Source organism: Phyllostomus hastatus, unplaced genomic scaffold (genome assembly GCF_019186645.2).
Source record: "Phyllostomus hastatus isolate PE091 unplaced genomic scaffold, TTU_PhHast_1.1 phas_contig_17, whole genome shotgun sequence".
Classification (NCBI taxonomy): domain Eukaryota; kingdom Metazoa; phylum Chordata; class Mammalia; order Chiroptera; family Phyllostomidae; genus Phyllostomus; species Phyllostomus hastatus.
Window position 1 is genome coordinate 1,069,032 of NW_025333664.1, and position 25,000 is coordinate 1,094,031.

The 25,000-nt window shown below is 69.1% G+C and overlaps 1 protein-coding gene across 3 annotated transcripts; it reads right to left on the reverse strand.

Moving 5' to 3' along the window:
- Positions 1-384: 384 nt before the first annotated feature.
- Positions 385-20,670, reverse strand: OSBPL2 (oxysterol binding protein like 2). Of its 3 annotated transcripts, none has more exons than XM_045832900.1 (14): positions 20,530-20,670; positions 13,273-13,421; positions 12,473-12,617; positions 12,084-12,159; positions 10,564-10,698; positions 9,949-10,046; positions 8,311-8,493; positions 7,217-7,324; positions 6,598-6,687; positions 5,168-5,291; positions 3,845-3,982; positions 3,035-3,158; positions 2,823-2,913; positions 385-1,650 (listed from the first exon to the last, which is right to left on the reverse strand). In XM_045832900.1, exons 2-14 carry the CDS (start codon positions 13,307-13,309, stop codon positions 1,548-1,550), a joined length of 1,452 nt encoding a protein of 483 aa, XP_045688856.1. In that variant the 5' UTR covers positions 13,310-13,421; positions 20,530-20,670; the 3' UTR covers positions 385-1,547. The 3 variants fall into 3 exon arrangements, with proteins under 3 accessions (XP_045688856.1, XP_045688858.1, XP_045688857.1); XM_045832902.1 differs by lacking the exon at positions 20,530-20,670 and adding an exon at positions 18,727-18,748; XM_045832901.1 differs by lacking the exon at positions 20,530-20,670 and adding an exon at positions 16,482-16,799.
- Between the last annotated feature and the right edge of the window lie 4,330 nt (positions 20,671-25,000).

The following is a 25,000-nucleotide window of genomic DNA, read 5'->3' on the forward strand; positions in this document are numbered from 1 at the left end:
GAACTGGACGCTGAGACGGGCAGCCGTGGGTGGTTGAATGCTGGGGCGCCCGCGAGGGACCAGGACCTGCTTCTCTGCGACCTCTCTGTGCAGGCGGCACCCGGGCGGGAAGCCCGAGGGGCTGGGGACTCCTGACCCGACCCGACCCCACCTGGGGGCCACAGCACTCCGGGGCCGAGCCATCCCCACCCTGAGTGGCCCCTTCGCTGCAGTCGACGCCCGCGGGTCCCGGGACGCGACGTCGTACAGAGAACACGCCAAGGCCCAGGGGCTGCCGGGAAAGCAGGCGGCAAGCCAACGGCCGTGTGGCTGCGTGCAGGGCTCTGTTGCAGCACGGGGGCCGCCAGGGGCCGAGGTGACACAGGGACGCCGTCGGAGCGAGTCTTCGCTGCCAATCGTGTTTTAATTACAGATGTGATTCCAACCGGACACAGCGGCGACACCCTCCCCGGGAGCCCGCCACTCTCACCAGTGTGTGTGGGGACAGGTATGTGCACACGCACACGGCTTGTGTGTGTGCCGTGTGCTCATGCGTGCATGGGGGCGCCGTGTGTGTGTGCACAGGTGTGTGCTGCGTGCGCCTGTGTGCTCGTGTGTGTGTGCCTGCCTGCCTATGCGCCACGTGCAGCGGGCTGTCTCCCGTCGGAGCGCGGGGCCGTGACCCAGGCTGAGCTCCCTCAGAAGACAGTGGCCACCGGGCCGGACGGGCGCCGCCTGGGGCCCCTGGCACCTGGACGGAGCCTCTGCCCTGGCCCCCAGTGCCCGCGTGTCAGACACACAGGCGGGAAAACCAGGATTTGGCGCTGTGGGCCCACACCACGCGTGCTCTGGAATGGCTCCCGCTTGGGGATGGGGGCGTGGCCTGCAGGATGCGGCCCCGGGGGGGGGGGGCGTGGCCGGGAGCGGTCCATCCAAGACTCGTTGGAGGCCAGCAGTGCCGCCCCCCGGGGGCCGTGAAGACGCCTTTTTGTGGATGTACACAGTTGGCGACTAATGCATGTCTTGCCTTCAGCAGATCCTAGTCGAGAACTTTTAACTTAAGAATTTTAAAAGTCGTCCTTACATCATTGAAGACTGGCGAAAAATACGGAGTCTGACAGCTACTCACTTCCCCGCTCTGACGCCCGGAAGCCTCGCCCCGGCCCGGAGGGGCTCCCCGCGGGGCCGAGTCCAGCTCTCGGGGCCCCAGACACGGGGACGCCGCCTCTCGGAGGCCCCGGCCCCTCCTTCCTGCTCCTTCCTCTAGAGACAGGCCCGCCAGGGGCGCTGCCGGCCGCCACGCCCCGCGGACGCCGTCCCGCAGGGCGTGCAAGGACCTTCCTTCCCAGACCTCGATGGGAGCACAGCCGCCCCACGGGGAGCTTTATGGAGGGGCCGCGCCAGCGCGACGGGGTGGCGGTCAGAGGTGACCGGGGTGGGGCGCCGGCCAGGGCCGCCCCTCTCCCCGAACGCGGTCCTGAGGAAGGCCGGCTCTGCACGCCGGAGCGTGGGGGAGCCCCGGGTGGAGCGCGGCCCAGCAGCGTCCGGGCCCCGGGCACCCCTGGTGCTCAGTAGATGTCCGGGCAGCCGGAGAAGTCCCGCTCGAAGTAGCCGCCCGCGTACAGCCAGTCGGGGGCGCCCGTGTGCGGGTTCCTGCCCCGGCGGAACCACCTGCAACACAGGGCGGGGTGGGGGTGGGGGTGTCAGGGGATGGAGCGGGCGGGGGGCGGGGCCAGCCCAGCAGCCTGCGTCCCCAGGGGCAGCCCCCGCTCACGCCGTAAACCCCCGACTGAAACCTCACGGGCCTCGCAGCCAACCGGCAGGCTGGCCCGCCGCCGGAGAGGGGCCTGAGCCCCGAGCGGCCTGCCCGTGCCGCCGCAGGTGAGGGTGGCCACAGGCTGTGGCCCGGGGAGGGCTGGCGCGGTCGCTGTCCCCAGTCCCCAACACCATACCCACCCGCCCCTCCCCTCTCTGCTCAGGGTGTGGGGACAGCTAAGGACACCCGCAGGGTGCCGGGGGGCGGGCGTGGGGACCCACAAAGGGGGTGATCGTCTTCTTGGGACAAACATCAGTGTTTGCACGGTATTTTTTGAAATTGGCTGCTTAAAAGCAGTGCAGGGGTATTAGCTGGGTTCAGTTAGCAGGGGCATCATTAACTGTCCCTTGCTGGGACAGGGCACACTCCACACATCAAACTGCCGAGAGTAAAATACTGAGCGAAACTGCACGCCCCGCTGCTGAAAGCTGACTTCGAACACGACACCCACGTGACAGCCACGAGGGGACCACGCCGGGCCCTGGACACGGCTGTGGAGCCGCTCGTGCCCCGAGACCCCAATCCCGGCTCGTGGCTGGACCCTGAACTCATGCTGCTGCGGCCTGGCAGCCCCCGGGGGGGGGCGAACCCCATATTCAGGCTGCAGCCAGGGGGTGGCCGTTAGTTACAGAGCAGTGACAGCTGCAGAGACAGCCCTCCCCGCAGGCGGGCAGGAGTGCGGCACCGCCGCGGCTGCCGGGCACCGTCACGGGGGCTGGCAGTGGGGTCAGCGGCCGCTCGCAGCCTGCCGTCCCTGGGAGCGGCCCCCCTCCGTCACCGGCCCGTTCCGGCCACGTTGTCTTTGTGCATTTGCCACACTCAGGACAGTGCTCGGGGCCAAGGACACAGGGCTGGGGGGGGCGGGGGGGGCCTGGGCTCACTCCCGGCCTCGGCCTGCCGGCCTGGTGGGCGCAGTGCTGGGCTCGGGGCTGCCGCCACCATCGCAACAGCGGCAGGGGCGGCTCGTGCGTGGCCCCAGATGTGGGGGGTCCCCCTCCCTGCCCCCGCGCCCCACGGCGGGCCTCACCTCGTCTGCCACTCGGTGTCCCCCTTGTCGTGCTCCCGCCGGGCCTCCCTCTGCTTCTCCTCCAGCCGCTCCTTCTCCTGGCTGGCCAGGTCTGGGGCAAGCACGCGGCCGGGTGAGGCGCCACCCTCGCTGGGGACCCGAGGACGGCGCACTGCCACCAGGGAGCCGCGCCCGGGTGGGGGCCCCACCCCGAGCCCCGCTCCGGCACGCACCCATGTCGCCGTTCTCCATGCTCCGGATGTCGGGGCGCAGGCGGCAGTCGGTGGGCGCCAGCATCCTCTCCATGCCCGGTTGCAGCTCGTTGAGGGTCACGGTGAAGCTGGTGAAGTTGTACATCTGAGGGCAGAGGGGGTGTCACACGGGCATGGACACACGGGCACACGGGTGTCCGGGGCGGGCACGGCCTCCCGCGCCTGGAGACGCCCCTGCAGCTCACGCCGGGGCAGGGCCCCTCCCGGGCCGGGGACACGCCGACCTCGGTCCCCTCGCCCCCCTCTCGGGGCAGACCCCCAGCTTGCATGTGTGTCCCCTGCATCTCCGGGGCGAGTGGCTTTTTACTTTACACGTGCCCTGCGCTGTAAGAGGGTGTGACGATGCCACGAAAAGTTATATGTTGCATGTGTTCTGTATGTAAACAATGTACAATTTAAAACTGAAAAAGCACTTGTCACGTTATCCTTATTATAGAACTATTAACATGTCACTGTGCGTGACACAGATTGCAAGTTTTCCAAAAACAAACACCGAAATGCATCTGGAGTGACCACTCAGAGGCAGCGTCCCCGCGAACCGCTCCGCAGGGCGCTGGGCGGACGCCTTCCATGGACTGGGGCAGCGACCCCCGTGTGCCGACGTGCGGGTCGGCTGCGTCCACGCGTCTGGGGGACCCATGTGGACGGGGCACTGCCTGTGTCGCCTGACCGCGGGATGCGGCTCTGGGGGCGGGGCCGGGAGGCTCGCGGGGGCGGGGCCGGCGGAAGGCGGGGCTTGCGGAGGGCGGTGTCGGGGAGGGGCGCACAGACCTGCGCAGAGTTGGGGGGCCGGCTGTTGACCCTCCAGAGCAGCTTGCTGCCGGGAATGACCTGCACCGTTTCCGGAGCCTCAGGCACGGCGTCCCCGGCGTCCCCGGCGTCCCCGTCAGCGCGCTCCGCGCGGCTGTCCTGGAACGCGGAGCGCAGGGCTGAGCGGGGGAGGGGCAGCGGCCCTGGGAACGCCTCTCCGACGCGATGCTGAGCCCCGAGCGGAGCGAGATGCACTCCGGGGAGGAGCACGCCGCTGCCCGTCTGGACTTGGCTAGCACAGTCTAGGGGCTCCTGCCTCTGTGTGCTCGCCCCCTGGCGGGCTCCCGTGCTGAGGCCCCCCCCCGCGGACAGGGCGCGGAGGCAGCAGTGGGCCCGGCTCTCCTCCTGGGAGTGCGGACCCGGGAAAGGACGCGCTTCCACGTCTGACCGCCACTGGCCGCCAGCTGGCGGAGCGGTCTGGAAGCGCGATCTGTCCAGCATGAGGGGGACCCCCTCCTCGCTCCCCCAGCCCAGACGTGGTCCGGACTGGGGGAGGCGGGGACGCACCTGCAGGCCACGCCCACCCGGAGACCACACCTCCCCGAGAGGCCTGCGGCCCCCTTCCAGAAGCAAGGGGCCGGGGGATGGCGCTCATTTGTGTGGCCACCCGGGTCAGCGCGGCAGACGCAGCTGCAGGCTGCCGCCTGCCTGCAGGTCACGCGGTGGGTCCCGGAGCTGAACCGGGACGAGGCTCCGTCACCTCCAGGGGGCCCAGCAACACGGACGCTCAGCACAAACATGGCAGCGAGCTGGGGGGGGGGGGTCCGACGTGCCTGCCCATGGGTCTTCATGGGACGCCCGGCTCGTTGCCCGTGCAGGAGCCTCATTGCACAAGAGGCCTGGCCGCACGCAGGAAGCGCCCGGGGCGGAAACACAGGAAGCATGAGCTTCCCGTCTGCGGGTCGCTGGGCCCGGCTACCAGCCCACACCGCACGCGGAGGGCCGGTGCGTCACCCGGGAAACGGGGCCCTGCGGGTGGGCGGGCCCAGGGGCCCCGGGAGGAGCCGCTGCCTGTCCCTCAGAGCGGCCCCGGGAATGGTCCTGCTGGCTCTCGGCCGGGCCTGCGCCGCCAGGGGCTGGGAGACGGGGGTCAGCCCTCAGGCAGACACAGCAAGGCGTTTCCAGGGGGGACGGAGGGCCCCCGGTGCCACCCGACACTGCGACGAGGGCAGCATGCCCTCCGCGCCGTGGGGTCGCAGAGGCCCCAACTGACCGGCGAGTCTGGCGTCCTCTCCCGGGACCCGCGCCCGGCCGTGCGGGGGTGGCGGGCGGGCGGCACCTTACCAGCTGAGCGGCTCCGGGGGGCTCGGCCCGCCGCCCCTGCCTCCTGAAGGACTCGTAGGCCTCGGGCTCCACGCCCCACAGACACTCGGTCCACTTGCCGTAGATGACGAACAGCTTCTTCTTGCTGGAACGGAGGGGGTTGGAGCCGCGTCAGGCGGGGCGAGGCGCCGGCCGTCCCGCTCGAGGCCCGCAGCCTCGCCCATAGAGCACAGGCGGTTTGGCTGTCTCGCCCACGTGGGGCTCTTGCGCATAAACGCAAAGGAGGGAACGTGCGTTTCAGGGCCTCTGCTCCTGCCGTTTCAGACAGACACCACACGCCCTGAGAGGCCAGGGCGGCCGGGGCGGGACGGGCCGGGGTGGCCGGCCGCAGGCTCGGGGCAGAGAGGCACACACAGACGCATGCACATCACGCCCCGAGACTCGCTGGCTCCCGGGGCTGCGTGCGCCCGGCCCTCTCGCCCCTCTCCCACGCCCCGGGGGCAGGAGCCCGCACAGGGAGTGGGCTGTGCCGCTGTGGCCACACGAGGCCCCTCGCCGCCCGCCTGCCTCCTCCAGCAGCGGCACGCCTCCGCGGCCCTTCCCAGCCGGCCCCCGCGGCTCCAGAAGGAGCGAGGCCCCCTTCCTGCGGGGGGGGGAGCCCCACAGCCTGGGAATCCGCTCTGCCAGTGCGGGGCATCGGGCGCACCCGGCCTCAGCGGCTCAGCCTGGAGGGCCGCCACTCCTCACTGAGGACCCTCCAGGGCAGGGTGGGGGGACTCCACCAGGCACAGGCTGTGACGGAGCAGGTCCCGCTGCCTGGGCCGGGACCGCTGTCCGGGCGGTCGGCACAGAGCCCCGACTTATCTCAGGGGGCCGGGTGGGCAGGGCCGCAGTGCCAGGCGCTCTCGGGGCTGCCCGGTGGGCCCCTCTGGCCCGGCAGAGCGGACCGAGCCGCCCCCCTGCGTCACGGAGCGGCCTGTGTCTCACCAGACACACGCGCACAGAGTGCAGGGGCTGGACGGAGCCTCGTGACCTGAGTCGCTTGGGAGAAAGTTGAGACCCAAACATACGGCAAATAACCCAGAGGGAAAAAAACACGCAGAAAATTTGTTAAGACGCTATTGACCCTTTCTCTGCTCACAAAACCTTTAAAACTCCCCGATCCACGGACTGGAGAGAACCGTGCCGCGGACACGGACACGCGGTGGGCGGGGGGCGGGGCGAGAGGAGGAGGCCCCGTGGGTTGCGGGTCTCCGCTCGGGGTGAGGCCGCGGCCCCGGCTCCGTGGCGACGCCCCACTGTGTCCCTCACCCTCGAGAGAGGGCGGCACACAGATGGGCCACCGAGAACCCGTCTTTTGCTCCTGTTACGCCCAATCACGAAACGATCTGTCTGAACGGAAAGGGGGCACAAGAGGGCCCCGCGCCCGCCCGCCGGGCCCGCGGACCTACTTCTTGTCCTGGATGTAGCCCTCCACTCTGTGCAGCTCCTTCCCAAACAGCCCGCACGGCTTGAAGTGGAGCACGCACCTGTCCCCGGTCCTGCGGGCAGAGCAGACACAGGCCTCCGCTGCGGGGCGGGCGGGGGCGGGTGGACAGGCTGCCCCGGCGGGGGTGGGGGGGACGGGGGGAGCACGGCCAAGCATGTGGGGCCTCCCGGGGGTGCGAAGGCTCCGGGCCCTCCGTGGGGCAGCTGCACGGTCCGGCCCACAGACTACAGGTCACTTAAGCGTCCAACCCTAAACGGCGGACTTTCTGACGAGCCAGTGACGCCTCAGCAGAGCTGCGGCGGGGCGGGGCGGGCCGGGCAGTGGTGGGGTCCAGGAGGAGGGGACAGCAGGCACGGAGGGGCCGGGACAGGGGGAGGGGGGACACCGGGCAGTGGCCTGGGCCCCGCACCGCTGTCCAGTGTGGTTGAGCGTTTCAGAAGGAGCCGGCTCGTGAGTAGAGAGAAAGCACCGTCCACACAGAGCGCGGCAGGGCCCGCCCCACCCCCACGGGCTCGGGCTCCCTGCCCCGCCGCCGGCGCGGGACAGGGTGCCCCGGGCGGGGTGCGCCGGGCGGGGGCTACCTGTGGTTGAGGATCTCCACCGTCCCGTACTGCTCTATCCACAGCTTCCCGATGATGATGTTGTGCACGCAGCAGGTGGGGTTGGTCCAGGTGTAGGCCTCCTCCTGCCTGCCAGGGGGGCCGCGGCGCGTCAGGGGCGGGCCCAGCCCGGCCAGCCCGCGGAGCACAACCCCAGACAGAGCGGATGCCACCGCCTCAAAGCCTGCCGCAGCGGGCCGCGGCTTTGAACTGCCGCTGAGTCACTCAGCCTCCGTTTGAAACCGAGCCCCCCCTCCTCTGTGGCGACAACAGAGTGTCCACCTGAATGCCAATGAGGCTGGACGGAGGGGGCTCTTGGCCCGCAGCCCGCACCGCACAGGCAGGCAGGGCGGGGGCTCCCAGAGGCGCCGAGGGCTGCCCTGCCGACCGCACGGCCCTCACCGTCCCCCAGCTCCTCGCCCTCCCCAGCAGCCTGACCCCCAAGGAAAAGCCCCCACGGATGTGAGATGAGCCGTCCCCAGACCCAGGTCCCCAGGGACGCCGCATCGAAGAGCCACGTTTAAGGGCCAGGCCAGCTCAGGGTGACGTGGTTCACGGCAACTATCTGCAACTCCTCGAGTCTCCCAGGTGGAACCCAAACGTCTCCCAGAAGGGGCCGTCCTCCCTGGGCCTGGTGACCTCACCGACACCCCCCCCGCCCGGGGCCTCGTGGGCCTCTCGCAGCCAGCCAGCCAGCCAGCCGGGCCCACGGGGGACAGACTCCGCCGGTGGTCCAGTCGGTCGCAGCCTCGCCGCAGCCTGCGCCTGCTCCCCGGCCTGGGCCGCGGCTGCAATGGCTCCACCGCAGCCGGGTGACTGCTGGGGACACTGCGGTTGTTCCGACGTGTCTGTGGCCCACAGCGGACGGAGGAGCGCTCAGATTTAGAGTGGACAGGGTGGGGCAGCCTCACGGGTAGCCCCTCAGGCACCTCTGCTGCTGGAACTCACTCCCCCCCCCACTCAGCCAGGGCCGGCCGCGGCTCCGGCTGGACTGGGGACGTGTCTGCTGTTGGACGGCCACCCGCCCCGCCCCCAGAGCGGCCCCTGGGGAAGGGGCGTCCCCCGCCGGCGCCCACCTGAGCAGCTCCAGCGTGATGGTGCCCCGCGGCTCCGCCTCCACGCTCTTCCCCCAGAACTTGAGCTTCGGGTAGATGGAGCCGTGGAACCGGAAGTCCTGGCGCAGGCCCTCGGCGTGGAACGCGCTGATGGGCGGGTGGTGGCTCACCTGCTCCGATATGAAGCGGAACCCCAGGTCCTCCCTGGGCGGGCGGGGGAGGGGGGCCGTGAGCGACGGCGGGCCCCCCAGAACGGCCGGCTCTGTGTCCCCCAGGCCCTGCAGCCGCGGGACCATGGGGCAAGGGGGGGGGGCGCTGGGAGACAGGACCACTCCACGCTGCCGCTCGTGTGAGAAATGTGCGACCTGCGCCGTGACGTCCCGCTTGCGCTGTGCTGACGGCACGCGCGCCTGTGCACACTCACGCACACACGTACGTGCGAGCTGGGCCCCCGGGGCCGCCCCGAGCACACGCAGGGCTGCCAGGGCCCGTCGGGACGAGGCCCGGGGGCCAGGGCTGCCCGCCTCCCCCAGGGCCCGCCAGCTCCTCCGCAGCCCCGGGCGGTTTTCCGACGGGGTGTCTCAGGCCCTAAGATATTTCTGTCCAGGAAACGGGAGTTTTCCCGCACTCTCCTGTTCAGTGAAAATGTCATTTTTAAACTGTTCCGGAACTATGAACACACCTACAGCTGCAGTCATCAGAAATGACAAAAGCTAAACCACATAATTACTGACTTCGCTGGGTTCTGAGTTTCCCACCAGCGCAGAGGAAGAGGAAGGAAAGTCGAAAAGTTAGGCTCCGAGGTGGCCGCCTGGGCACAGACCTCATGGCATGAGTGCTCGTCCGAGAGCAGCAGTGGCGTCTGTCGCTCCCGGACCGGCCAGGGCGGACGCGGCCGGTTCCTGCTCCCACCGGGCAGCTGCCCAGCCCTGGCCGCAGGACGAGCCGCAGACACGGCCCCCGGGCGCCGGAACCGCGGCGGGAGAGCTCCTCTGCCCGTCGGCGAGCCCGGGGCCGGGCCTGCGGAGGTCCCTGAGCAGGGGAGGGCCAGGCGCAGCCCGGCCCCCGGTGTCTGGGCGCCCTGGCCCCTCGGTCCCCGGGGGGGGGCATGTTTCCCGCCGTCGCCCCTCCCATCGCACTGCGGCCCCCCGTCTCCTTCTCGGCTCCCGTGAGATGAACGGAGGGGCTGACCCCGTCCCGACCCCACGCACCCACGCGGTGCCTGCTTGGCCGGCCCCTCGGGGGACAGCACTGGTCAATCCGAGACCACGCCCCCTCCGGCAGCGCCTCTGGGCCTCTCAGTCTCCCCGTCTGGACACGGGAGGCGCAGGGCCGCCCCCCTCTCCTGGGCCCAGGGCCACCTGCTGCGTGTGCCCTTCGTCACCTCTGCCGGCTCCAAGCCGGCCGACCCAAGGTCCCCCGGAGAGGCCCGGGGACGCCCCCGCACCACCCTCGGGACGGCCAGACCCAGGTCAGGCCCTAGGACGTGAGTGCCCGCGTGGACGCCCCCCACGGGAGCAGGGGGCGGGGAGCGGCGTGCCTGCAGACGCGGGCCCCCGGGGGGGGGGACGACCCCGCCCCCGGGGCCTGAGATCAGAGCGGACGCGCACCGGACACCCACACCTGCCCCTCGGCCCCTCCCCCGAGGCCTGGCCTCACCTGATCAGCTCGTAAGTCTCTCCCAGCAGCGGGTTGAAGGGCTTGCCGGTCCGCTCCCACTGGGAGGCCACCGCCGACACCGCGAAGGCAGCCACGCACTGCGGGCGACACGGGCTGTGAGTGGCCCCCGGGGAGGAGCCCCCGGGCGGCAGGGCGGCAGGCCCCCCCCACCCCACTCGCCCTCGTCCGGACTGTCCCTCTGGTGCCGGCTCAGCCTGCCCCTGGTGCCGGTTTCCCCCGTCCGGGGAAGCCCCTTCCGTCACCACCGCCTCTGCCTCTGCACACAGCAGGGGCCCAGCCCTCCCGCCCCAGCCCATGCTTCCCGGCAGGCCCTGCGGCGAGGGCCGTGTGTCTGTCCCCCCTCACACACGCGCACACACACACACGAACTCACAGGGGCACACGTCACGTGCACACACACATACAGGCTCGGTGCACCCCTGTGGGGCCCGGCACCGATGTCTCAGCCGCTGGGCAGGACAGCCCAGGGCGAGGCCCTCTGCGCCAGGGCGTGCCGGGCCCCTGCCATGATGAGGTCAGCCACAGGGGGCCACGCCCACAAACACTGAGGCCCGCCCCCCAGCTCCGCCCCCACCACAGCGCGGCCCGGCCCACCTGCATGCGCTCCAGGGCCCGGGGCTGGCGGGCGGCGCGGCGCACCAGGGCCGTGTGCTCCATGTACTCGGTGAGCCGCTGCAGGAAGCTCAGGGGCTCGTTGAAGGCCACGGGCATCGTGATCTTGGACAGCTCCTGGGGCCGGCAGGGGCGTCACAGGCAGCCCTCCCCGGGAGCCCTGCCCACAGTGTCCCACCCCCACCGCTGCAACCCTCTAACTTCTCGGAGCCGCGGCCCACGACTGCAGGGACCTGTCCTCCCCCTGGACGCTCCTCCCTGGCCGCTCCGCCCTGCTGCCTCCCACAGGATGGCTCCGACTGGGGCCCCGTCCCCCCACGTCCCCCCACCCCCATTTCAGACCACCAACACAGCCAGGCGGCAGGAGAGGCCACGACGCCCTCCTCCACCCCACCTGCGCCCCCAGTGGCCCGCCCCCCACTGCAGTGTGTCCCCGATGCCACTTCCAGATCTGTGGCCCCAAAACATCATCCAAGAGTCCTCAGCCCCTCTCACCCCCAGGTGTCGGGGGACAGGAGAGACACACACATGGGCTGGAGGGGTCCTGTCGCCCCAAGTCTGAAGCACCGTGGACACAAGTCACAACACAGTTGCTGCCGTCCCACCCGGCAGCCTCCCAGGGGCCCCAGGGCCTGCGTCCCCCCGCTCCCCGTACCAGGGGCTGCCTGCGGGTCCCAGACGGCATTCAGCAGCTTTCAGCCGGAAAGCCAGCAGCGAACCACCGCCCCGGAAGGCCCCCCACAGAACAGAGCCACAAAGCCCCAGAGGGTCAGGGCCCCAGACGCACGTCTCCGTGGGCCGGAGCGGTCCAGCCCCGGGCGGGGGGCCGCCGCCGCGGAGAGGGGAGTTCCTGAACGTGCGGGGGGAAGGGCAGCGGACCAAGGGGACGGCCACCCCCGCGCCACGGCAGTCGGCAGTGTCACCGAGGGGCCCTCTGCCGGGTCACCGCACCTCTGCCACCCCATGGGTGAGTGCGGCCTCGCCCATCTGTGGGTCCACACTTTCTCTAAAATACGCCGCTGGGAGACGCCATGAAGGTCCCTCTGGGGCAAGGACGGAGCTGGACCGGGGCCGCAGGCGGGCAGCGTTAGGAGGACGGGACGGGCACCTGAGGGGCAGCCTTTCTGCGCAGACCTGGAGCGGGGCCGGGTCCCCGGGTGCGGCCGAGCATGGACCCACCCGCCGCTGGGGAGCGCCCCGGGAGCACAGCGAGGACCCTGCCAGTCGGTGGAGGGACAGGGACGGACCCATGGCCTCTGCACCCCAGGGACCCCTCTTCCCAGTTACAGATTCTGAGCACCTGGCTCTGCCTGCAGCCCTGCGTGGGCGGGCTGCCGGGGTGCGCCCTCTGTGAACCCCACAGACACCCCCACTCACGCCCATCACAGAAGGCAGCCGACCAGGGGCCACGCCGCTGCACAAGCAGGGCGACCTCCTGGGTCTAGTGCCCCCCCCCCTCGCCCCCCGCCTCGCCGCAGAGCCCCCGGCACACGCCCACTCACCAGGCCGACGCACTTCTTCAGGATCCCCCACAGGCTGAAGTCGCTCCTGGTGAAGGCCGGGGCCGGCAGGCGCGTCCTGAAAGGCAGTGGCCCAGTGGCCACGAGTCACTGTCCGGCCGGCGCCGGCTCGCTCGCAACCCGGGTTCCCCGCAACGAGCCCTTCCTCTCACGTCCGACCGACCAGCACGCCTGCGGCGCGCCCCGAGTCCCCGCAAGGTGCCGCCGCGGGTCTCCAGGCCCACTCGGAGCGGCGTGGCGTCTGGGAATCCTGGGCCGAGCCGGCGCGGGGTGCCGCCCGGAGCCGGCCCAGGTGGCACTCAGGACGCAGCTCCCTGGGGCCACCACAGACAGGCTGGAAGGTGCCAGAACACGGACGCGGGATGATATACCTGTGCTTTTGAACCCCATTCTCCTGAGGGGGCCTCTCCTCGTCTTGGCCGACGCCGTTACTCTTGCCGGCGTCCGCGTCAGCCGGGCCAGGGGCCCTCTGACCGGCCTCCGAGAGCTCCCCGGAAGAGCTGTCAGAGTCGAAGCCTGCTCAGGACAAGCAGACGGTCAGGTCACCGTGCGGCCCAGGAGGTGGAGGCCCGCCCGCCCGCAGAGCCCTGGCGGGCAGCATGCCGCAGCCCCGCAGGGGACACGCACGCTGGCTGGTGGGGGGGGGGCTGGGGCGCTCGGCTGGACCCGGAGCGCGTGGCCCCGGCCCTGACTGTGAAAGAGGACGTCGTGCCCAGCAGCCCCTCCTGGGGGTCCAACCGGGGTCGGTCAGAGACCTGGGCTGCTGGTCCATGCCCGGGTTCCGGAGTCCCCGAGGGCGCAGGCAGAGAGCCAAGGCCGTCCTGACCTTCCGGTTCCGGGCCCCACGTGGCTCACCCCAGCCGCACCGTCCCTGCTCTGGCACCCGGGTGGGCGGCTTCCCAGCGCCAGGCGGCACCACTCCTCACCACGGCCGTAATGGGGGGTGGGGGGTGTCGAACACCAGCCGGCCCTTGACCAGTGGCGTCACGGGGCCAGACTCCTGAAGACTAAACCTCGGCTGCCCTCTCTTGTGACCCCGGGGGTCCCGGGCCGCACTCCTCCCCCAGCCCGGTGGCCCGGCCTGGGAATGGGCTTTCTCCTCCCACCCCCACCCCCACCCCCACCCCCACCGCGAGGGCCGGTCTGGGCCTGGGCCGGGTCACGCGCCCACCTGTGACGGCGTCAAAGAACTCCTCGTCCCCGTCCATCCTTGGCTGCGGCCTGCCCGCCCGCGGTCCTTACTGCACCATCGCCCCGGTCTCCATCGGCGGTGGGCGGGCACCGCACGGGGCTGCGTGGGGGTCCGACGGTGGGGGAGGCCTGTGGGGAGAAACGTGTCTGCACACTTAGCTTCCAGAGGCCCCACGGCTGGAGACGGTCCTCAGACACCCCCTCGTGCTCCTTTTCTCAGTCAGCCTCAGTCACGTCTGAGCAAAGGGACGAAGTGAGCGGTCCCGCAGCAGACAGCAGATGCGTGGTTTCTGAAAACAGGCGAGGAGACAGGGCGCCGGGACCCCAAGGCACCGACACACCCCCCGGGGCGGCACCGGCGTCTGCCGACGAGCCGTGTTCACTGGGGGGCCACCCCTGCAGTCGCACAGACAGACACGAGGAAGCGGCGCTCGTGGCACGGTCCCACGGCCAGGAGAGTCTCGGCCGGCCGCGGGCGCTGGAAGCCCGCAGGGGCCGTGCTGACGGTCCCCGCGGGGCCTGGCAGAAGCAGGCAGGTGTTGGGAGTGGGAGAGCTCGGTGAAACGTGTGTTTCCCGTCAGCCCGAAGCCGTCCCTGTTCTGGAGGAGCTGCCAGCACAAGCTGACACCCACTTCAGCTTCCGCTGAGGCGCCGTGTGCCCCCACGCACGTCCGCGCGTCCCATCAGGAGGGGCGGCAGGACACCGAAGCCACAGGCGGGCCTTGTCCCCACGGGCCTGGCCCTGAGCGTGGGAGCGGCAGCAGGGGGCCCCCCGGCTCTCCCCAGGGCCCTGCCCCCCACCCCACCCCACCCCACCCCGGGGAACTGTCGTGCAGCCTGGCGACCAGCAGCGGTGGAGCGGCTCAGGCGGGGGTCCTGCGCACACTCGGCGGCCTCGCCCCGGAGTTCCTCTCGCTCCCCGACCCTGCACCCGCCCAGGGGGCCGGCACCTTCAGAGCCCCAGCAGAGCCTCTCCTCCACCCCCTGGAGGAGCCGCCGCCCCCCTCGCTCCTCACTGCTCTGAGAGGACGGACAGGGTCCGGCCACGTGGCCAGCAACCCGCTCTGCCCCCCAGGAGCCACCCGGGGGAACCGGGCCTCCCTGGAGGGGAGCAGGCTGGTGCTGAAACAGGGGTCCTACTGGACGGCTGGAAGCTGTCAGATATCGCCGCAGCCGGGGCGACCCCCAGAGGCCCCCTGACGGCGGTCCAAGCACCAACGCGTGGGCCACGATGAGGACGGGCGGCCCGCCCCGCCCCGAGCTCACAGAGACGCCGAGCAAGCTGAGAACCGGGGCCCCGGAGAGGCCAACACAGGCTCTCGGAGCCCAGTGGACAACAGGACACGTCGAGCCACTGCCCCGACTGTCCAGCGCAGGCAGCCGGCGCGGCTGTGCGGCCAGATGACCAGGGCGGGGCACGTCCCTTCACAGAAGGGACGGCGGCGGAGCAGCGTGGGGGAGGGAGCCCCGGGCCCCTGGCAGCCGCAGTGAATCCTTGCTCCTAGTCTCCCAGTCTCACCACGGGGACCCCGGCCGGGCACCAGCCCAGGACGCCCCCCCACGTGCCTGCCCACTTCCCACAAAGCACCCACCGCCTGGGACGAGCATGCCCGGCTCTGCCCACTAGGGCCACGCGTCCCGCCCTGCGGACCCCGGCTCAGAACCCAACACGCCCGCCCTCCCGGGCTGCTGGCTCGGGGGCCTCGGGCAGCCGCCCCTACGGCTTCCTCTGGAGACAGGGCTGGCCGCCTGCGGGGCAGCGCCCGACCGGCTCGGAGCTTGCAGACCCGGGTCTCCAGGCCGGGTCACGGAGGTGGAGGGGCGCGGGCGGCCCCTCTTCTCTGCGGAAATGGGCGGGGCAGCCGAGACGCAGCCCCCGGAGAGCGGGAAAAGTCCCCGACAACGCGAGAACTCCGCGTCCACTGTGCAGGTCCGGTGCGAATTCTGAGGTCGAGCTGTTCGGATGACACACAGTCTACTCGGCGCCGTGAAATTACACGTGAGCAACACGCAGACAGAGACCCGCACAGCGAGGGCCTCCGCCCCCAGACGCAGCAGCGACCCTGGTCTCCTCGGGGCACAGGGGCCGCCCCCAGACCGCGAGGCCGCGGGTGCCTCTCAGGGGACCTTAAAGACAGGCCTCGGGGCCCCGGCCAGGTGGCTCAGCTGCTGGCGCCCCGTCTGGGAAAACGGAAGGTCGCTGGTTCGATCCCCGGTCCGGGCGTGTGCGGGAGGCAGCCGATCCACACCGCTCCCTCTCACCGTGGTGCTTTCTCTCCCTGCCCCCCGCCCTCTGGGTGAGAGTGTTCCCAGGTGAGGGTGCAAGAACAGGTGGAAGCAACGACTCGACCGGGGGCGTTCCGCCCCACGCCGCAGCCCCCGCAGCCTTGCTGGAGCGCCCTCCCTGCCCTGCCCCGTGCCCAGCTACACTTCCTGGGCCTTGGTGCGGGCGGGGTTTAAACCAAGGTCAAGAAAATCCTCGAATTTCTACACCTCCCTAAAAAAGAGAAAGAAACCTGGCCGGTGCGGCTCAGTGGATTGAGCGCAGGCTGCAAACCAGTGTCACCAGTTTGATTCCCGGTCGGGGCACATGCCTGGGTTGGGCCAGGTCCCCAGCAGGGGACACATGAGAGGCAACCTCACATTGATATTTCTCTCCCTCTCTTTCTCTCTCCCTTCCCCCCTCTCTAAAAATAAATAAATAAAATCTTTAAATATATATATATGTAACAATGCTTTAAAAAGACACATTACATTTTTAAAAAGAGGGAAATGAAAGGGAAACAATGACAAACTTCTGTTTGTGCTCATTTCCCCCAGGAGGTGACTCAGACACTCATCAGGTGCTCAGGGGGAGTCCCTGATCCACAGCAAGGTCGTGGCCCCACGGGGAACCCCAAGCACCGCGGAGTGCAGGGCCACCCGGCACCTCCCCGGCCCCCCCACAGGCGTGCACTGGTTCCCCGTCCGACAGGCCGGCCCCCCTGCAGCCGCGGACCCTGCCCCAGCACCGAGCCCCATGCGGCACGCACACACACGGCAGCCGGGGAGCATGGCGGCGCTCGGAGCCGTGGCCACACCGGGGCCCAGCCTCCTCCCCGCACACTGCCCGCGCCCCCCGCCCCACCACGCTGTGACGTCCCCGTGCAGGGGTCGCGGTGGGGCCCTGACACGCAGAGCCTGACTCACCCGGAGTCGGGACAAGAGGGCCCTGGCCCTTCTCCCCCGGGCGTCTGACAGGCGCCCCGCTAACCCTGGTGCCGCTGCAGTCCTGGCCCGGCTCCCACTCGCACCCCAGAGGGGCCAACACCCGCCGACACCCGCGGGCGGGAGTCACTTCCCAGCCGGACCGGGGACGCAGGTGCCAGGCTGCACCTGGCTCTCCTCACAGCCGCCTGGGAGCAGCCGGTGTTTGCCCAGGGGACACACGGCCGCTCCCTCTGCGTCAGCGTGCACCTGCCCCGCTGGCCGCTGGCGCCCCGGCCCTGAGGTCAGAACGACTCCCCGCAGCAGCCGGTTCTCAGGCCGCCTCTCCCCTGGCACCCGGCACCGGCCTGCGACAGGCTTCCCGGAACCTCTCGGCACCTTTTAAGGACACAGGTGCCGCCCCCTGCTCAAGGCGTGAGCTCGGTCAGACAGGTCTGCCCCAGCAAGAGCCACTCGGCCGGTTCCCAGCGGCGGGCCTCTGGAAGGCAGGGGCCAGGGGAGGGAGGCGCCCGGGCCGCTCTCAGGCCAAACCGTGCGGCCAGGGTCGGCTCCGCCAGCACATGCCCTGGCCAGGTGGCCCCTCCGGCCCTGCTGCCCAGAGGCAGCCCCCGAAGGCTCCCTCCCACGGCGCAGGGGTCAGGGGTCAGGGGCCAGGGAGCGGCCTTACCAGGAGGGCCAGTGGGGGAAATGGGATGTGCCGGCAGCCTGCCCAGTGACCCCGAGTTCCTTTCCGAGTTTGGGGAGACAAGACAGAAGCACCGTCTAGGTCACGGGCACAGCCAATGCCCATTCGTTCAACTGCACGGTCGGTAAATGCTGCCGCCGGCCCTCCCTCCCCCCGTGTTTCCACGGCAGGCCCGGCCCGGACTGTGCCAGCACCTGCCCCTTGCTGGGAAAAACACCGTGAAAAGCAAAAATTCGAGCAGAGATACAATTTAGCCACTGCCCGTGGAAACTGCAAAGAGCGTCTCACCAGGCCCTGAAACACACCAACTCGCAGGACCTCCCTGTTCTGTGAGACTCAGTCCCGTTCGCACACTGACTTCCCTTCCGTCCCAGTGAGCGACAAGTCGGCCTCGAAGTGCGCCAGGCTCAGGGTCACGCTTCGCGCCGACAGCTGCCAACCGCCAAACACACACCCTCCGGCAGGCAGTGCGGCGCCGCTGGGGGGCCGCCCGCGCCCCGCTGGCAGCCTGCCACCCCGGCCCGTGGCTGCCCGACAGCCCGTCCCCCGGGGCCCTGCGGCTTCTCCCGGGCACGGCCTCGCTCGGGCACCCGTCAGGCCAGAGCGCCACGGCCACACACAGTGGGGCACTGCGTGCGGCCCAGTTCTCGCAGGTTCCCTCGCCTCACTTCCGACCGCGCTGCCTGTGTGTGGGGGAGCGTCCCTGTCCGGTGCGGTGGACGTCCCCACGCCCAGGTGGGCGGCCGCAGGTGTGCCGACGCCCAGGGCAACACCGGACCCGCGCCCTCACGTTCCCTCACCTGTGCTCTGCTCAACGACCCACCGGGTGGGCCAGGACCCCGGAGGCGAGAGCAGCCAGGTCACTTCCATTTGCCAAGCCCGAGAACCCCGGCCTCGCTCTCCCCTCTGACCCCCAGAAGGAGCCTTAGCCTCTCAAACGGAACCTGTGAGTCACCTCGAGGCCCATCGTCAGCGCTTCTGTTCAGGGACGAAAGACGGACACTCCTACCCCGGCCACCACTGCCGGACACACCGACCCCGGCCACGGCCACGCTCCCAGGAAAAGGGGGCCTGGGCTCCTCATAGGGAGCCAGATCCATGCTGGCCGGAGAGGGTGGCTCCCTGTTTGAAAGTAGCATAAAAGTACACCAAATGGTTCAAAACTTTCTGCACCAAAAAGAAGCGTTACTTTTGTAATGAGCTGGAGGTAACAACATTTCCAAGTTGAGCAGCTTGTAAGCCAGACCCCAGCCTCCCGTGCCCGGAGCAGAGGCTCCAGGATGAAACGCACTTTCTAAACTTTCTAAACACGAAAGCGACACCGCGCACCGGCCTCAGGCAGGTGAAGCCCGGGCCCTGGGCGCAGTGAGGAGGAGCGCCCCGCGCAGTGAGCGTGCCCGGAGCCAGACCCCAGTGACGGCAGCGCCACCCTACTCCCGCAACCCCCCCTTTTGCCCCAGACGAGCAACAACCGCAACAACCTCACTACTAACCAGGCGAGGGGCCTCGGCTAAAGCTGGGATCGATGGGGAGCTGCTTTACCTTAGAAGAAACACAACGGTTTTACCAGCACCTGTGCCTGTGAAAGATGAGCACCTATCATCGATGCGTCAAGAAACGACGCTCTGACATGCGGCTGGAACGCTCCACAGGAAACTCTCCGGGGACCCTGGGAACGAGGAGGCCGGCTTTACGAGGCCGCGGGGAGAGGCGCCGGAGACCGTGAACCCCGCAGCCGGCCTGCCTCGCGCTCCACAGCTCCCTCGCTGCTGTGTGACGCCGCCGGGTAAGGGGCTCCGCCTCTCTGCCCGGCAGCCCCACCGGCGTGAGCCCGGCACCAGGCTGGCCCTGGGTGTTGAGGAGCGTGCACCGACGAAGCGGCTGTGAGGTGCTCCTGGCCACCCTGGGGCAGTGCCCCACGTCACCGCCGCCTTGGGCAACAGCTGCTACCGGAGGGCACCGGAGGGAAACAGGAAGGGCGAATTCGACTCGGGAGATCGCCTGCTTCCTCATCGTCCCGTTTAAAATGACAACACGGGGCAGGCACTGGGCCGGACAAAGAGGAAGCCCGCAGATGAGGTTCCTGTCCTCAGCACGGAGCAAGGGGGCCGGCAGTTCGGGGCGCCCGGCTGGCCGCTGCCTGCCACAGAGGAGGGAACCGAGGCCGGGGGACCGGGGAGGACACCAAGGCCCAGCAGAGTCAGGAAGGACCTGTGCTTCCCACCTGTGCCTTCCCGTCATCCCCGGGGTGGGGGTGACCCCGCGGCCGGGACACGGTGAAGGACCGGTCTCCAGGTGGGCACGGCCGCCCCAGAAGAGGGACTAGGGCCAGAGTGCCTGGCTCCTGGTCCCGGGCTTGGCTTCCACGGGCCTTCAGGATGAAAAAAACCCCCAGTGCATGACCACCGCTTCCTGGGAGGTGACCCCCCACCTCAGGAGCGCCCCAGGAGCCACGTACCCGCCTAGCTTCTTGTGCCCGGGAACCGGGAGGTCAGATCTGTGACGGCCCAGCAGTGCTGGTCTGGGCTCAGGGGCGGACACAGCCGGGCTGCGGTGGGTGGGGGCCCAGATCGTACCGTGCAGGAAGGAGGCTGTGAAAAGCAGCCTGGATCTGCGCGCACGAGCGGGCAGTCAGCGACCTGGGTCCCGAGCCTGACCTGGGAGGCGAGGACCCTTTCCAACTCGACGGCCCGCCTGGCGAGTCCGCGGCGAGCCGGGTCGGCGCCCTCGGCCGACCGCGCGGGGCGCCCCCGCCGGCGGGTTGGAAACAAAACAAAGCAGGGTGGGGGGCGGGCACACGCGCAGCCCCCCCGGGAGGCGGCGGCCCCACAGGGGGTCGCCCCAGGGGAGGCGCCGGGCCACCAGCCCGGGGACCGACTTCTCGCCGCAAACACACGAGGAAAGCCGGGGGTCGCACCGCCCCCCTGCCGGGGAGCCCGCGGAGCTGACGGCCCCTCCCCGCGGACGCCACCGGCGAGCGTCCCGGCCTCCGCGCGGCCCCCAACCCGCTTCCAGCTGCTGCGGCGGGTCCCGCCCGGGGCCGCAGTTGCCCGGCGACGCGGGGGTCCGGCGGCCGCCCGGGACCCGGGCCAGCCGCCCTGCCGCCGGCCGCCAACTTCCCCCCGAGTTTCCTCGGGGCTGGGACTCCTGGGCCGGGGCTGCAAGGCGGGGGTCGGGGCCGGTCGGGGCCTGGTCGCGGAGCGGGGAGCGCAGGGCTCCAGATGCCCCGGCCCGGCCTCCCCGCCTCCCGCCCGGGGCCCAGGCCCGCCCGAGGCCGGAAGCCGTTCCCGGGGACGCAGGGTCCGGGCCCGGGTCCGGGCCGGGGTCCGGGCTGGGGTCACTCACCTGGACTGTAGTCTGTTCAGCGCCTGCAGAGCCTCGTAGCCCGCCCCGCCCCCCCAACCAGGCCCAAGACCCACTGACACCGAGGCGGAAGTGCGGCCGGCCGCCCTATCGACTGACAGCCCACGCCAGCCACTCGAGGCGCCCCGCGCCGTCTCCTAGACTGCCGCTCGCCCAATCAGCGCTAGACCTGAGCACGGAGCCGGGAGGCGGGATTATGCTAATCACTTCCCCAGAGCAGCACCTCTCTCCTTCCCTCGGGGGTCCCGCCCACGCGGAGGAGTGACGACGCGAAAAGCCAATCATAGCACGAGGAGGCGTGGTTATGCAGATATTGACCCAAGGGGCGGGCGGGGTGGGAGAAGGGGCGTGGCTTGGAGAGCTGAGTTTACAAACACCGAGTCAGGTGGCTGACGCTCCACGGGCAGGTGGCTGTGTGCCCAGGTTTCGCAACCCACAGGGCGAGTCTAGGGGCGGGGGCGGAAGTCATTCTCCCCAAGCTGCCTCCCTCAGCTAAGCATCTTGCAGGACTCCCCACCGCTCATCCTTCTTGGCATGCCTTTCACAGCTCACCCAAATCCGGAGCCTGTTTACCCTCTGGCTGCATTCCTGACCCTTTGCTCCCGTTTAAAATCTTTTGGGGGTCCCACTGACCTTCAGTGGCTCCGTGGTTAAGCCCAGAAGCGCTGGAGTCAGGCGCTGAGCTGGTGTCCTTACTAGACGAGTGGGCTTGAGCCTGCCAACACCAAGAGCTTCCTCTGCAAACCAGGTGTCTCCTGCCCTCGTCCCACCCGAGTCTCGGGTCTGGTTTGGAGGGGCAGGTGGAGTCACGTGAACCTGGCTGGCTCTGAGGAGGGCAAGAGACCCTGTGCTGGCCGCTGAGGGTTGGCCCTGGGACTTTGGCTGAGGGTCAGAGGGCTCAGGCCCGAGTGGCAGCGGGGGTCAGAGGACTCACCCACTGCTCACAGGCCTTCCCAGAATGGGGGGAGGTGACAGAAAGATGTGTGCGTGGGGCTGCTGACGGCATCTCGCCACCATGAATAGAACGGCCACCTGGGAGTGAAACCAACCCAGAGGAAATGCCCTGAGTCACCTGGGACGAGCCACGCCTCTCGAAACCTCTGCTCTAGACTTCCCGGTGACCCGGCCTTTCCTTTCTGTCTAAGCCAGTGAGGTGGGCCGCAGAGCACCGACCGGCCCCTGTGACCCCAGAGCGCACTGCTGCCTCTCCCGAAAACCCTCTGCCCCAGCAGGACGTGGGTGCCTCAAGGTCAAGGTGCCCCCTGCGAACAGCAGGGCAGAAGTGAATGCACGGGGCCTCTGAGGCAGGGGTGGGGCCTCTGAGGCAGGGGTGGGGCCTAGGCTGCACCTCCGCAGCCAGAACGCCAGCCGCCCCCCATCCCCAGACCGAGCCAGCTCACTGGTGGGCCCGCTATCAGCGGGTGCTGGCACCGAGCAAGGACCGCAAGGATCTCTCCCAGCCTCTTCTGCTCGGAGAAACCAGAAGGAGGCGGGGCTGGGCCTCAGAAACAAAGGCGTTGCCATGGTTACCCCTGAAGAAACCGGCTGGAGCAGGAGAGGAAAGGGTGTGTGGAGCATGCTGGTCCCTAAGCCGGGACAAGGACGAGGCCGGTTGCCACGGAGATACTAGCAGGTTCCCTGGCCCGCCTGGGCCAGGTCTGGTGCGGAGTTCTAGAAACCCACCACCCCCTGCGACCCTGAACCCCGGCAAGTCCCTAAGACTCTGACCCCCGTGTAAAGAACATGCCCTGGAGAGGAGGGGCTCAACCCTTGGCCTTGAACTCGGGGGTGAGAGAGCTGGGGCCTGAGGAGAGGCTGGGGTCCAGTGAGCCTCGGGTCTGCCCACGGCCCACCCGTGTCGCCCCCTTTAGACAGAGGCAACAAGCTGGGCTCCCACCCGAGGCCGCCTCCGTCTGGCCCGGAGGCTGGGACTGGACGGGAGCCCGCCCTCAGTCGGTGCCTAGGAGCCTTTTCCTGATCTGCGCTCGACGCAGAGGCTAATTCCAGAGGCAAATTCCCCAGGAGTGGGGTGAGGGGCGGGAGCGGAACTGGAGACGGAGGTTTGGGCCACGCGGCCACGACAGGACAAAGGTGACGGCGGACATCACCCAGCGCCTGTGCTCTGGTCACCTCATCCGGTCGCACGTCTGCAACAGGCAGCTGAGTAGGCCCTGTGTCTCCCCACTCCCACGTCTCAAGTGGGAGGCAGTGGCCCCGCACCGGGCAGCCCCGTGGCCTGGCCCAGCCCGGGAGCTTGTCAGAAAGGCAGAACCTGCCGGCACCCCCCGCACCAGGATCCGCGCCTGAGCAAGAAGCCCAGGTGTTCTTCCTGGGCGGCTGGGACCTCAGGGAGCCCGAGTCACGAGACAGCTGGCTGACTGCCTGCTCCAGGGCTGGGGTCATCACGGGGCCGAGCACTCGGGCCTGGCTCACACCCAGAGTCCTCTCAGGACCCCAGCGGGCCATCCGCGTGGGGCCCCGGGCGTTTGAGACGTGCTGGCCTCACCGATCACTCGGGGGACCGCTTCCACCAGAAACGCCCTCAGCCCGGGCCAGCCCCCCGAGCCATCCTCGAAGTCATGTCCGTCTGTGGCTCCCCTCCCACCCCAACTCCTTCTGAATCAAAATCAGCGGATATCACGGCCCACGACTTTCCCCAGAAGGCAGCCCCGCCTCCCCTCGTTGGCCAGCAGACCCTCTGGGCACACACCCTGGCGTGCCGGGGTCGGAGGTCCCAGCCGTGTGGGAGCACACGCCCTGGATCTGCCCCGAGGAGGCAGAGCGGAGGCAACTGCTCCCCGCTGCGGGTGGGGAAACTGAGGCTCAGAGAGTGGAGCAGCCGGCCCAGGGCCCCACAGCAGAGCAGGGCAGCGGCGGCGGCGGCACTGCCCACAGCTCACTGCCCTCTCCCCCACTTCACTCTCACCAACCCAGCAGGTCTCCGGGCCGGGCCGGGCCAGGGCTGGTCTCTTATCTCCATCGGCGGCCACAGCCACCTCCCAGGCTCCGGCCGGTCTGGGCACGCCAGGGTGCTGGGGCCCAGCATTGCTGACCAGCCTTTGGCCCTGAGGGCTCACGCCTCCCCCGGCCGCCCCAACTCCCTTCTGCGGATTCCCAGGGGACCTTCTCCCCAGAGGCAGCCCGGGCGGCCACAGGGCGGTGGCCCTCACGTGGCCCAAGCTGACCCTTCCCCGGGAAACTTCCCAGCCTCCTGTGCAACGTGACGGTGCTTGGCACCCCGTCATCGGAAGCGAGTATTTTTAGTGTTGAACCCACCACCTGAAGAGAGGCAAGTTATCAATAGCAGCCTCAAAGGGCCTTTTCTTTTCTTCTCCCGCGGCTTCGGGACCCGAGCGGCCTGCGCCCGTTAAATTCTGCCTGCTCTTCAGCCTGCAGCCTCGCCACGCTGCGGCCTGGCCTCCGGGGCACCCGCCTGGCCGGGAGGAAGTGGGCCGGAGTGGGGAGAGGAAGGGTGGAGCAGAGGCCACGCCCCAGAACAAGCAGGAATGAGGGGGGCAGGCGACCTCCTTCCGCGTGGACCCCACTTCCAGCTCTAGGAGCCCCCCCAGCATTTATTGAGCGTGTTCTGTGTGCTGGTGCTGGGCTGGGTGCGTGTCAGTGCACTGTCTCCGTTCCCCCTGAAGTGTCCCCGGCCAGGGGCCATGGAGCTCCAAGGCCTTTCTGGCTGCTGTCAGGTGTTTCCGGGGCAAGCGTGTCCAGTGGGCCCGGGAAAGCCATTTAAACAAGGCCAGCCAATGCCCCCCACCCCCCAGGGCAGGGCTCCAAGGGCCCTGCTGGCTCCGGTGTTCGTGCGAGACCGAGGTACAGAAGGGCCTGCGGCAAACTCAAGGTTTATTACAACTGGGAGACTTGTCCTGGCTGGTGTGGCTCAGTGGACTGAGCGCTAGCCTGCGAACCTAAAGGTTGCCGGTTTGAGTCCCCATCAGGGCACGTGCCCGGGGGATGTGCGACCAGTGCCCAGTAGGGGGAGTGCAAGAGGCAACTGATCTATGTATATCACACATCGATGTTTCTTTTCCTCTCTTTCTCCTTCCCTTCCGTCTCCTCTGCCTAAAAATAAAATATTTTAAAAAACAATAAATACTGGGAGACTTTTCTATGGAATGTCTTGTAGGATGCTGGAGTGGCTGTCCACTTTGTGGAGGGCACATTTGGGTCAGCTTGGCTGCCTGCCCTTTAGAATTAGAGCCACAGGTCAGGTGGGGTACCAGGCATCACCAGGACCCAGTCCCTATGTTTTTGTACCACACTTGTAGTGCTAGCTTCTGGTCTCATTGTCACCTCATGGCCCACAGTGGCTGCTTGTGCTCCAGCCATCACATGCATGTGTGGCAAGAAAGAAGAAGGGAGGGAAAGAACAAGGGCAGAGATGGTTTCCTCTTGCAGTTCCTGAGCTGCCCCACCAGGTAAGTCAGCTCTCTCTCTCTTTTTT